Genomic DNA, 11,455 nt, shown 5'->3' with positions numbered 1-11,455 from the left:
GGGCCCCTCCCGCCGCCGTCCGGACCGCAGCGGCCGCCGCAGGCGGGCGGGGGGTGCTGCAGTGGAGGCGGCCGGGCTGCGGCGCGGGGGCGCAGGGGCGCGGGGCCGGGGCCAAGTCCGCGGGGGCCGCCTGGGCCGGGGTGGAGGAGCGCAGCGCCGAGCCCCGCCTGGTGCTGAGAACCATCTTGTTTTCCACGCAGATCCGAAGGGGCAGCACGCGCCCCCGGGAGCGCCCCCGCCTCCTGCCCGGGGCCGCCGCGGGCTCGCTGAGCTGTCTTCTCCCTCCGGCCGGCAGGCTGGGCGCACAGGGGCGCGGGCCCCCGCCCGGCGCGCAGCGGCACCATGGGCACGGTGCTGTCCCTGTCCCCCAGCTACCGGAAGGCCACGCTGTTTGAGGATGGCGCGGCCACGGTGGGCCACTACACGGCCGTGCAGAACAGCAAGAACGCCAAGGACAAGAACCTGAAGCGGCACTCCATCATCTCCGTGCTGCCTTGGAAGAGGATCGTGGCCGTGTCGGCCAAGAAGAAGAACTCCAAGAAGGTGCAGCCGAACAGCAGCTACCAGAACAACATCACGCACCTCAACAATGAGAACCTGAAGAAGTCGCTGTCGTGCGCCAACCTGTCCACGTTCGCCCAGCCCCCACCGGCCCAGCCGCCCGCACCGCCTGCCAGCCAGCTCTCGGGCTCCCAGACCGGGGTCTCCTCCTCGGTCAAGAAGGCCCCACATCCTGCTCTCACCTCCGCAGGGACGCCCAAACGTGTCATCGTCCAGGCGTCCACCAGCGAGCTGCTGCGTTGCCTGGGCGAGTTTCTCTGCCGCCGGTGCTACCGCCTGAAGCACCTGTCCCCCACGGACCCTGTGCTCTGGCTGCGCAGCGTGGACCGCTCGCTGCTTCTGCAGGGCTGGCAGGACCAGGGCTTCATCACGCCGGCCAACGTGGTCTTCCTCTACATGCTCTGCAGGGACGTCATCTCCTCTGAGGTGGGCTCGGACCACGAGCTCCAGGCCATCCTGCTGACCTGCCTGTACCTCTCCTACTCCTACATGGGCAACGAGATCTCCTACCCGCTCAAGCCCTTCCTGGTGGAGAGCTGCAAGGAGGCCTTTTGGGACCGCTGCCTCTCCGTCATCAACCTCATGAGCTCCAAGATGCTGCAGATCAACGCCGACCCACACTACTTCACACAGGTGTTCTCCGACCTGAAGAATGAGAGCGGTCAGGAGGACAAGAAGCGGCTCCTCCTCGGGCTCGATCGGTGAGCCCTGTAGCCCGCATCCTGGCTCAAGGATTCAATTCATTTTTAAAAATTTATTATTAAGCAAATCAGATTTTGTGTACAGTATGTGTCTAGCAAAGCCACCGAGGGCCTGTCCCTTCCCACCTTCTCTCCTTGGGGTTTTCTTCAGCCCTGCTGAGAACTCTGGGCGCTTTTGAACTCCCGAACCTTGTGCAAAACCCAGAAGATGTATCCAGAGCCACCCAGGCCACCGACCTCTCAACTTTGGGGAATTCAAAGGACTGACCTGCCTCTGCCACCTGTGCCCTTGCTGGACCAGGGCAGGTGAGGCTGCCCGCTGCGTCTGGCATGGGAGCCGGAGGGTGGGGGGGCTCTGGCCAGTTGGCCCAGGGAGCAGTTGGCATTTCCGGTTGGAGGTCCTTTTCTGGCTCCTGTTTTGGGTCGTCCATTCTCCCAGAGGCTTGTGGAGCTCGCCGCCCTGACCGAGCCACGAGTGGGGTTGTGAAGGCCGGATGCCCGCCACCCGGGGACCACTCTTCAATCATGGAGAAGCCGGCCTGGTACAAAGATTGCGTCCTGTCGTTTGGCCGCACACGACCCTGGTTTGCTCTTTTTTCTTTTTTAGGGAGAAGGGCTTTCCTTTAGTGAAGACACAGAACTTGCCCCCTGGCCACCCCTCGTCCCCTGCTCCCAGCCATGTTGGTGGTGTTGGTCAATGAGCTGGTTTGACTCATGAAGTTCTTTGATTTGGGGTCCTAGCTAAAGGAGTGGGGTGGAGCTAGGGACAGTTCCTTTCCTGGGGGAATTTTTCATTTGACTAATGCAGCTTACTCACCCTGTGGCGGAGGCCAGGGCAGCTGCAGGTGCCCATTACCAACAGCCTGCCTTCCGGGCGGGTGGGGGAGTCGTGCCCGAGACCAGCCAGTGCCCACCTAAGGGCTAAGGCCTCTTGCCGGTGCATGTGACATTTTGGTCCACAGAGCTGGGGTGAGGGGGTGATGTCAGGGATCAGGGTGATGTGGTAGTGATTGCAACCCCCACCGCCTTCCCCACCCCTGTTCATTTAAAGCTGTTTCCAAACAGTTCAGTTTCTTCTGAAGACGAAGCCTTGCCCTGCAAGGCCCGATGAGACCACCGGATCTTGGAGACAATTCCAAGACGGGAGTAACGCTCCTGCTTGCTTCGAAGCCTGCTGATTCTGCGCCTGATCATTTGCAGCTGCTGCTTGGGGTTTCCGCCTCACCCTAGCGGCTGTGAGAACACGCAATGTGTGCTTAATCAGTTTCCTTTCTGATTCTCCCAGATTTGGTGGCTTGGGACTTGGGAGAGGAGCGGGAGAAGGGAGCCAGTCTTCCTCCATGGCCCGGCACTCCGGCTTTGGGGAACAAAGAGCAACGTGAAGCCGCTCTGGAGATTTCTCTCTTCCAGTCCCAGTCCCCCCCCTTCCCCCCCCCCCCCGCCCCCGGGGAGCGCTGGCATGGGGGGGCCGGGGGAAGGCAGAGGGTCCTTTGACACAGGATTAGGTTCCAGGTGGCTGCTGGTTTCGTCACAAACACTACTGAAATTGACGCTTAACAAGAGAAAGCTGTGAAACTGAGGCCCCGGTTTAAGAGGAGCGTTCGGTTCCCAGACCAGAGGAGGAGGGCCTGCCCCGTGCTGGGAGGGCGTTTGCTCGGCTGCGCCTTAAGGCCCACGGAGCCCTCCCGGGGCCTGCCAGATAACCTGCCGTGGAGCTGGAAGGAACCTGCGGCTGTCCGCACTGCTGGGGCAGACTGGCCGCTTCCCCGGGCGGAGCCGTCGCACGGCCTGTCTGTTCAGATCCCGCCGCCACGTGCGACCTGAGGTAGGAGGCCCTCGGGGGCGGCAGGCCCTGGCGGCTTGGAAAAGGGAGGTTCGGGTGCCGGGGCTCAAGAGGAGGGGGCGTGTGTCCGTAGTCCACTCGTTGGGCGGCTGAACTTGGCCTGAAACTGTGCAGTTAAGTTGCATCCCCAGGATTCCGGTTTTGTGCGTTTCCTTCTATTTCTCCGTATTTATTTTTTTATTTCTTGGAGGAGGTGCAAATTTCAGGAGTGGTCGGGGACTTAAGGAAATAAGTCTCTGGTCCGCGCCCAACCCCCCCCCCCCCTCCCCCCCCCGTGTGAAGCCTGCCACGTTTCTCCTCCCTGCCCTTGCGCCGGTCAGGATCGTGTGAAGGAACCCATGTACTTGAGCGTGCAGGCAGTGAACCCATTTGACATGCTGCTATGAAGACTACTTTTAGAACAACGATTAAAAAAAAAAAAAAAAAGAAAAAAAACTAACCTACGGAAAAAAAAACAAAACCCTTTATTCTTTAACTGTTGCTTTTACAGTGATATTGTGCATGCAAACCAGGAGCATTTTGTGTCTTAAGAAAAATAATCTTAGAACAGATGGCTGTGAGCATTACACCCGTCGACAGAACAAGTCACAGGAATAATAGTTCAGGATTTGGTTTTCCTCTTTTTCTTGTAAACCTGAAGGGTTGATATATTCTTTCCATACATTATTAGAATCTAGTTTTGTTCCAAAGTTGTTAAACTTGCAATGAAAAGAAAATGTGCCATTTTTTTCCCACTCGGAATTATTCATAGCTGTATATTTGAAACTGCTAATTATGCGTGCGGTGTATGTTCTTAGTGCAATTTGTTCTGTAGTTCCTCTTTGACCAAACCGTGGGTATTGTTAACATTAATTTATATTTGTCTCATCCTGTATGTGTGTGTGTAGTGTGTTTGTAAGTATGTGTGGTTTATAATCTGACAAGGTCATGAAGCTCAGTTTGGCTGTAATTTAATTCCCCTTCCCTTATTTTTATTTATTTTTGTACTGTGCTGATTAAATAAAATGCACTGACCATCCATTACATAGGCCTCTTTTTGTGGGCATGCCATTCACGAGCGGGGGTGGTGGTGGGGGGGGGCTAGTAGAAATGATTCCTCCGCTCCAAACGTAATTGGATTTGTGTTATGGGTTGGGGGCGGGGGGAGAGGAGGGAGGTCAGGGCTCAGGGCAAGGGCTTAACCAGTGTGTTCAAAGTTAAGGTGATTAAGAGAGAAGCACAGGTGAAGTCAACTCTGGCTTAGTCGGGCATCGGGGGCAGGAGTTGCTCCTCAGAGGCTCCCTTGGCTCTGCAGAGCTGGGTGACAGGGCCCTGCGGCCAGGGGGTTGGGGGGCGGGGAGGAGCAGGCCTAGGCGTGTCCTGGGGACATGCCTGGGGAGGGGCTGGCTAAGGCTCCCGAAGGGGCACCAGACCCAAGACCCCATTTGTGGGGCTTGGCTCTGGGGCTGCTGCCCCCACATGTCCCGGGCCAGGCTCTGCTCAGCGCCTGTCGCCGGGATGCCGGGATGCTTCCTCTCTGGCCAGTGCGTGTGGAGGGGTGTCCGCGTGGCTCGGCCCTGCCAGTTTAGTTCTGTGCAGGTTTCCAAGAGTGACCAATCCAGCCCTGGGGCTCCCAGATCAGCAGCCACCATGGCCCATGATTGTGGCAAGGGTGGGGCCCCTACCGGCTACATGGCCACTGCTCTGTGCCCACTCCTGCCACCTGCCTAAGCTTCAGGGCCTAGGGCAGCATGGACTCCAGCCTCCCCAGGACCTGCACCCCGTGGTCCGGAGGTGCCCCTGGACACTAGGAAGGCATTTCCACCCAGCTTGTACCTTGAGAGCTGTCAGCTTTGTGATCGAGGCCACGGACTTTTCTCAGGCCGTCTCCCTTGGTCTGAGTCACAGAAGCTGGGCTGCACGTGCTTCTCCCCCCCCCCCCCCCCATCTCCCCCCTGCCCCATGATGGTGACCGGCTGGCTTCTGGGTGTGGGGATGCTCTGCCATCTCTGCACCTAGCTCACCTGCAGCCCCTGCTCCCACTCTGTCCTGAGAGGTCCTGATGCCTCCGGCTCATTCTCCTGCCACCCCCATGGTCCCCAGCCGGCCGCTGTGGGCATCGGGAGCCCTTCCTTCACGTATGCGCTTGGACTTCAGTCACCGTGAGCCAGGTGAACTTCGAGCCTAGCGCACGGGCCTCAAAATGGTGGAACAAAATGCTTCCATTGAACTCCGCCTCCTGGCCTTCCCACAGCTTTCTTCTCGCTAGCTGTTTAATATTTTTGTTCAGAAGCCTCCAGTAAATTCCCCTCCATTTTACCTTATTTGTGCCTCATGCTCCCTCCCATCCCCTGGGATAACAGCTTTTTACCAGCTGAAATGTCACAATTGTAGGTATAGTTCTCAATTACAGATAAGCAGGACACCTTTAAAAATAAGATTTAATGCTTTATTGCTCTTGACGGTAAATCAAAATATGCTCTAGAAATAAAGTTAATTTAATGGAAAATAGGAATAAACGCAGCAAACCATAAAACTGCATTTAATTAGATCAAGAGAAACACTTCATTGCATACAATCACTGTGTCCTCGGGCTCTCCCCGGGCACCCAGGAAGCATGACTGAGACCACACCCTCAGTTCCTGGTCGTTCTTTCCTCCCACGTGCTGGGATAGGACATCACGAGAAAGTGCTTGTCGACTGGCCCTCGGCGGGAGGCCCCTGCGCTGGGCCGGGGAGCCACAGGCGGCCCTGGAAGGCAGGAGGAAGGACTCCAGCCTCAGAGAAACCCTCATTGGCATGTTCCATTTCGGTGTGTCTAAAACATACCTGTGCACATATCTAGCGTAAAGCAACAGGTGTGGGGAAGTCAGTGGAAAGGAGAGGTGCCGTTCCAGTTAGGATGGTTCAACTAGTGTCAAGGTGATTGGCAAAACTCTGTTGCTAAACCAGGCTGATGGCACCTCTGTGCTGTGCAGGCAGCTGACCAGGCTTCGAGAATGAGAATGGGTGTCGGAGGACAGGATGCCAAGAGGACTTTTTGTTGCAAACTGCACAGGGTGCGGATGTTTACAGACCCTGGGAAGTCGGGGCTGGGGGCGTGTGTGCATGAGAGCAGGCTGCTGGGGCCACCTGGGGGTCAGCCAGGTGACCATGTCAGGCACAGGATGCTGTGCTCAGGCACTTGGTGTGTTTTGCAGCATGAATGTGGCAGGTCGGGAGCGTGGCGGGGTTGGGGGGGGGGAAGCGGGTGGGGGGGTAGGGTGCGGGCAGCGTCTGTGGCAGAAAGTGAAAACAGCAGCATGTCCCTTTGACACCCTGCCGGTCTCCTCCTGAGCCGTGGGCTCACCCTCAGCGCCCTCCCCACATGGCGTGTCCCAAGTCCCTCCTTTTAAGGCTCCTGGCCTGGAGGCCTGGGCTGCCCAGAGGCTCGGGCGGAGTCCTCAGCTGAGGCTCGGGCGGAGTCCTCAGCTGAGGCTCAGGAGCAGGGCAGTCTCAGGAAGGCATGTGAGGCGCCCGTGCTTTCGGCCGGGCACGGACCGGCAAGACGGTGGCCCTCTCCCGGTGCGAGGTCTGTGTGCCCAGCCCGGGCCCCAGCTGCAGCGGGGGGGGGGGTATGCAGGGCAGGGTGGGCATCCTGGCCTGGCCTGCAGTGCCAGGGCCCCCCAACTCTGTTTCTGTCACTCCGCCCCTCTGGCCCCGGTCCTCATTCTCCAAGTAAGTAGGAAACAGAGGTGTGGGAAGGGGAAAACATCCCAACTCCCCCCACCCCCCCCAAGCACTCACTCCCTGGCTCCCGTGACTCCGTTTTCTTATTGGTGTTCTGACAGGAGTGTGGGCACCACAGACACAGTACCGGATGAGCAGCCCTGCAAGCCGCACAGTGTCCGTGTGTAACCACCACGGGCCCAGGCTGTGTGGTAAAGGAAGCTGGCCTTTGGAGCACCTGCTCCCTCTCAGAGAGGTGGCCTCGGGCCCCGGGGCACCCGGCTGGACTGCCAGCTGCCAGCTCCTGGGCTGAGGGGCCGGCCCTGCAGGTGAACCTGCTCACCTGGTGGCTTTGGCTGACTGCTGGGGGATGGGCTCTGCCGAGGAGCGCTGAGCGAGGTCCCGGGGGGGGGGGGGGGGCTGTGGTCACCTTGGGGGAAAGAGGGGTGGCAAGCTGGACTCACGGAGAGAGCAGGGCTCCATCCCCGGCCAGTCCCCCAGGGGAGCACGTTTTTGGTTGGGGACATCGCGTCCACCCCTCACAGGCCGGGTCGCTGGTCAGCGGGTCAGGGCACACTGACCTGACCTGGCCAGGGGGCGCGGGGAGGGCAGAGGCTTCTCTGACTCCAGGCACCAAGTTGTCTCTGAGGGTATGAGCCCAGGGCTCTGCAGCAGGGCACCGGGGTCTTGGGTCTGTGGAGTGAGGACCGTGGAAAGTCAGGGCAGAGGAGGATGGAAACCAAAGGCAGAAAGGCAGCAAGGAGACCTCAGGGGAGGAGCCTTGGAGGAGGCAGAAGAGGGCTGGGCTCCAAGCACAGACCCTCACGAGCTGGTTTGAAGCGGGCAGCAGCGGGCAGTCAGCAATTAGACGGGGGCCTGCGATGCGGAGCGGCGGTGGGGGGGGCTGCCTGGCTCCGCGGCCCCCGCGCCCTGGCGAGGCCTCCCCAGTGAGCGGTCAGTTCCCGGGCACGCTGAGGATGAAGCCCGAGCGGTTCTTGGTGAAGTCGGGCTCTGGCTGGTTGAGCCGCGTCTCCACGGAGACCGTGCACTTCTTCCCGTGCAGGCTGCACTGCACAGGGTTGGTGACGTTGACTTGAAGGTGGCGCTTCTCACTGGAAGAACCGAAAAGAGAAAGCCCAGACGGGCAGTTAGCAGGCAGCCGGAGTGGGGTGAGCTTCCCTGGCAACCCCTGGGGCCGGCCGATCGCTGAGCTGCTGCGGGCCTCGCGGGTGCCCTGAGGCCACGGTCCCAAGTGGTGCCCCCGGAGAGGGCGAGGGCGGCCAAGGCCGGGGCTGGGCTGTAGCCTCAGGCCAGAGCCAGCAGCCAGCAGCCATCAGGGGCCTGCTGCCCGGCTCCGCAGCACCTGGCCTGTCGGGCTGGACCGGAGGGGGGAAACGTGGTGGCACCGAGGCCGCCGAGGATCTGGCCTCAGGCTGAGGGCCTTGTCGGGAGGGGCGTGGGGTTCTGATTCGGGACGACTGGTTGTCTTTGGTGGCAACTGGGAGGCGCGTCCGGGGGTGACTGGAGGTTCTTGCCCGCGCGCCCTCCCTGCCCAGAGGAATGGCTTCCAGGAGTCCCGCCCCGGCTGTGCCCAGCGGAGAGAGGCGCCTTCTGTCCATCCGCTCACTCCTGCTGGCTTAGCCCCGGCACCCGGTGCAAGGGGTTAAGAGGAAGGCCTGCGGCATCTGTGGGTGCTGGTCTGGTGCAGCAGGGCCCCCCAGGCCCTTGCCCTTAGGCCGCGGAGGACGGACGCAGCCGAGGTGTTTCAGGCTTCCTCCTGCCCCTTTCCCGCCTGCTCTCTCACGGGGTGTGTCCCACGGGCAGACAGTGGATCAGGAAGAGACCCAAGGTTATCACTTGTGGGCATTAGGTGTCTTAATACTTAATGTCTTGCCAGCTGCAGCTAAAACCTTGGCTTAGCTATTTTTAATCAGACTTGGACATAAAAATAGAGTCCACCAGAGGCAGTGACTCAGGCACGGCTGGGTTCCTGGGGGAGCCAGGGCTGCTGTGCAGGGTCGAGGTGTGGGGCCCTGAGACCCTCGTCCTGCTGTCGGGCTGGCCCAGGGCAAGCCAAGCCCCTGCGCTCAGCTCTGCCCACAGCTGGAGATGCCTCCGGGACCCCGAGCCTGCACCTACCAGGGCTCAGTCAGCCTCCGTGTCCCTCTTGTCACCCTGCCACAGCCTCTGGGCGCCTCTGGCTGGAATCATGTCCTCTGGGGATGTCTCCCTTCTGACCCTGGCAGAGGCCTCCCCTTTGGCCTTCCCTCAGTGCACTGCTGGGGACAGCCTCTGCCTCCCGCCTTCTGTGTCTGCGCCTCTCCTCCCCATGGTACAGCAGTGTGCACACAGTAGGTTCTAGATGCGCCTGGGGGACTCAGTCCTGGGGAAATGGCTCTAATAGGGCCACATTCCACACACTGAGGCGGGGGATGGGATGCACCAGCCACCCCCACGTTCTTGTCTTGGTACAACTGGGACATTGCTACTTTCAATAGGGCCCTTCGGACTCCAGACCCTTCCCAGTGCCCTGAGTACAGTATCTGCAGAGAGCTTCCCCCGACTTCACTCTTCCTCTCTCTTTTGGGCTCTGGGTGTCTCCAGTATCTGCTTTGCAGTCTTGGTGCAGGGACGAGGCCGGTGGGAAACCTAAGAGGAGTGAATGGCTACCGTGGAACGGGTCACAGGGTAGCAACGCCCGACTTCGCCTTGAAAACGGAGGCCTCGGTGCAGGGTTGCAGGACAGAGAAAACCGCAGAGAACCAGTCCTCCGATTTGCTTCTCCCCACACTGGGCGGGGCTGGGAGTTTCTGTCCTAGCCTGTGTCCCAATCAGGGAGCAGTCCCAGCAGGGGTACTGGTCTCCGCTTTTAGAATGAGAGCCCCTGGAGGGCAGGGAGGACGTGTGGGGCTCACACACCGCACTGTGTGCGCAGGGACGCTCCCCAGGTGCTGTCGGGGGACATGTACATTTGTAGCTGCACTGCCGTCGTGGGCTCACAGGGCCACCATGACGTGCGGGCTCATGTCCTCTGCTCGGCCGGCTGCTTCCTCCCAGGAACACATCTCTGCCAACCTCAGGTGCTCCCTGCAGCCTCGTAAGTGCCGGGCACGATTGGTTGAGATCCTTGTAGGGTTCCAGAAGGGAGGCCTGCTACTTAGCAAAGGAATATTCCGTACTGTTGCCTTAAGTGACAGTCTGTGCCTGTGCTCCTGCTCCTTCCCTTGGCATAGCACTGAGTGGCCCTGCCCTGATTCCCAGCCTATCTTCATGGGGTGCTGAGGGGTTTTCCCAGAAGAGGAGGGTGAGGGGCTACATGTAATGCTTTTTAAGTATTTATTTATTTTGCGAGAGAGACAACAAAAGAAGGGGAGGGGCAGAGAGAGAGAGAGGAAGAGAGAATCCAAAGCAGGCTCCCCACTGTCAGCGCAGAGCCCAGTGCGGGGCCCGAAGTGTGAACCGCAAGATCATGACCTCAGCTAAAAACAAGAGTCAGACACTTAACCGACTGAGCCACCCAAGCGCCCCTACATGTGATGCTTTTAGAACAGAACAACGTTGCAACAGAACAACGTTGGCTGGAGGAAGAACCAACTTTCTGGTCTCAAGAGCTGGGCTGAGCCATCATCTGCCGGTGCCGTCCGCACACGGCCATCGACAGGTGACAAAGGAAGATGACGTGGTTCCTCAGTAAGTCACACATAGAATTATTACCACATGACCCGGCGATCCCTTCCACTCCCGGAGATCTATCCGAAAGAACCGAAAGCGGATGTTCACACAACATGTACAGGAATGTTTATGACAGCATTATTTACAGTAAACAAACGGCAGGACCAATCCGAATCTCTACCAACTGATGAAGGGACAAAGTATATCCATTCGATGAAGTGTTATTCAGGAAGTACTGACACAGGCTACAACATGGATGAACCTTGAAAACATGACAAGTGAAAGAAGCCATGTAGTGTAGAATCCCACTTACAAGAAATGTACAGAATTCCCAAATCCATAGAGACAGAAACAGGAGTGGGGCAGATAGGGACTGCTTCTAGGCTTTGGGAGGATAAGAATATTCTGGAACTAGACAGTGGTAATGGTTGCACAGCACCGTGGATGTGCTGAATGTGACTAATGGTAAATTTACGTGTCTTTTACAACAATAAAAAAAAAAGGGGGGGGGGGATGGACCTAAAGGAAACCTAAGAACTTGCCTTCAAACCATGTTTTCTTTTCTCATTTCAAGCTCAACTGAAATGGTTTTAAGACCAGCAAGGGGGTGCTTGTGCCTGTGCTGGAGACAGGACAGTAGCTGGGTACAAGCGGCAGACAGGAAGTGGACATTCCGGAAGGGTCATCTGACCTCTCTTGCTGGAGCTTCCCCACATCGGAGATCTTCATAAAGCTCGAACACCTTCTTCATTTTGTAGAGAAAGGAGAGCAGATTTAATAGGTGGGGGCAGGGTATCTCCCCCTGATGGCACGCCAAGCCAATGACAGCTGCCGTTGGAGGCTGGCTGCAAGGGGGAGGGGTTTTTTTCCTCCCCATCTTCTGTTACAGGATTTAATGGCTCAGCAAACTCTGGAATTCGGGGACTTTCATCTTGTTTCATCTGTTCTAAGCCATCACTGCTGGCAAATGGCCTTTATCAAATTACGTTCC

General features: G+C 58.4%; 2 protein-coding genes across 4 annotated transcripts in view; one reads left to right on the top strand and one right to left on the bottom strand.

Annotated features, from left to right (window-relative positions):
* The first annotated feature begins 207 nt into the window (after positions 1–207).
* On the top strand, positions 208–4,128 carry CDK5R1 (cyclin dependent kinase 5 regulatory subunit 1). The gene has a single exon (XM_058705679.1). The coding sequence runs from the start codon at positions 343–345 to the stop codon at positions 1,264–1,266; it is 924 nt and encodes a 307-aa protein (XP_058561662.1). The 5' UTR covers positions 208–342; the 3' UTR covers positions 1,267–4,128.
* Positions 4,129–6,538: 2,410 nt separating this feature from the next.
* The window catches only part of MYO1D (myosin ID), a 377,669-nt gene continuing 372,752 nt past the window's right edge, over positions 6,539–11,455 (bottom strand). For all 3 annotated transcript variants that reach the window (XM_058706014.1, XM_058706013.1, XM_058706015.1), the window contains exon 22: positions 6,539–7,904. In XM_058706014.1, coding sequence (XP_058561997.1) covers positions 7,748–7,904 — 157 coding nt within the window. In that variant the 3' untranslated portion in view covers positions 6,539–7,747. The remainder of the gene's footprint in view (positions 7,905–11,455) is intronic.

The sequence above is a fragment of the Neofelis nebulosa genome, chromosome 16, assembly GCF_028018385.1.
Source record: "Neofelis nebulosa isolate mNeoNeb1 chromosome 16, mNeoNeb1.pri, whole genome shotgun sequence".
Taxonomy (NCBI): domain Eukaryota; kingdom Metazoa; phylum Chordata; class Mammalia; order Carnivora; family Felidae; genus Neofelis; species Neofelis nebulosa.
The sequence above is the reverse complement of the archived record's forward strand: the minus strand, read 5'-3'. Positions and strand labels throughout refer to the sequence as shown.

Coding starts and splice junctions, on each gene's coding strand:
- CDK5R1 (XM_058705679.1), top strand. CDS start 343: ATGGGCACGGTGCTGTCCCTGTCCCCCAGCTACCGGAAGGCCACGCTG.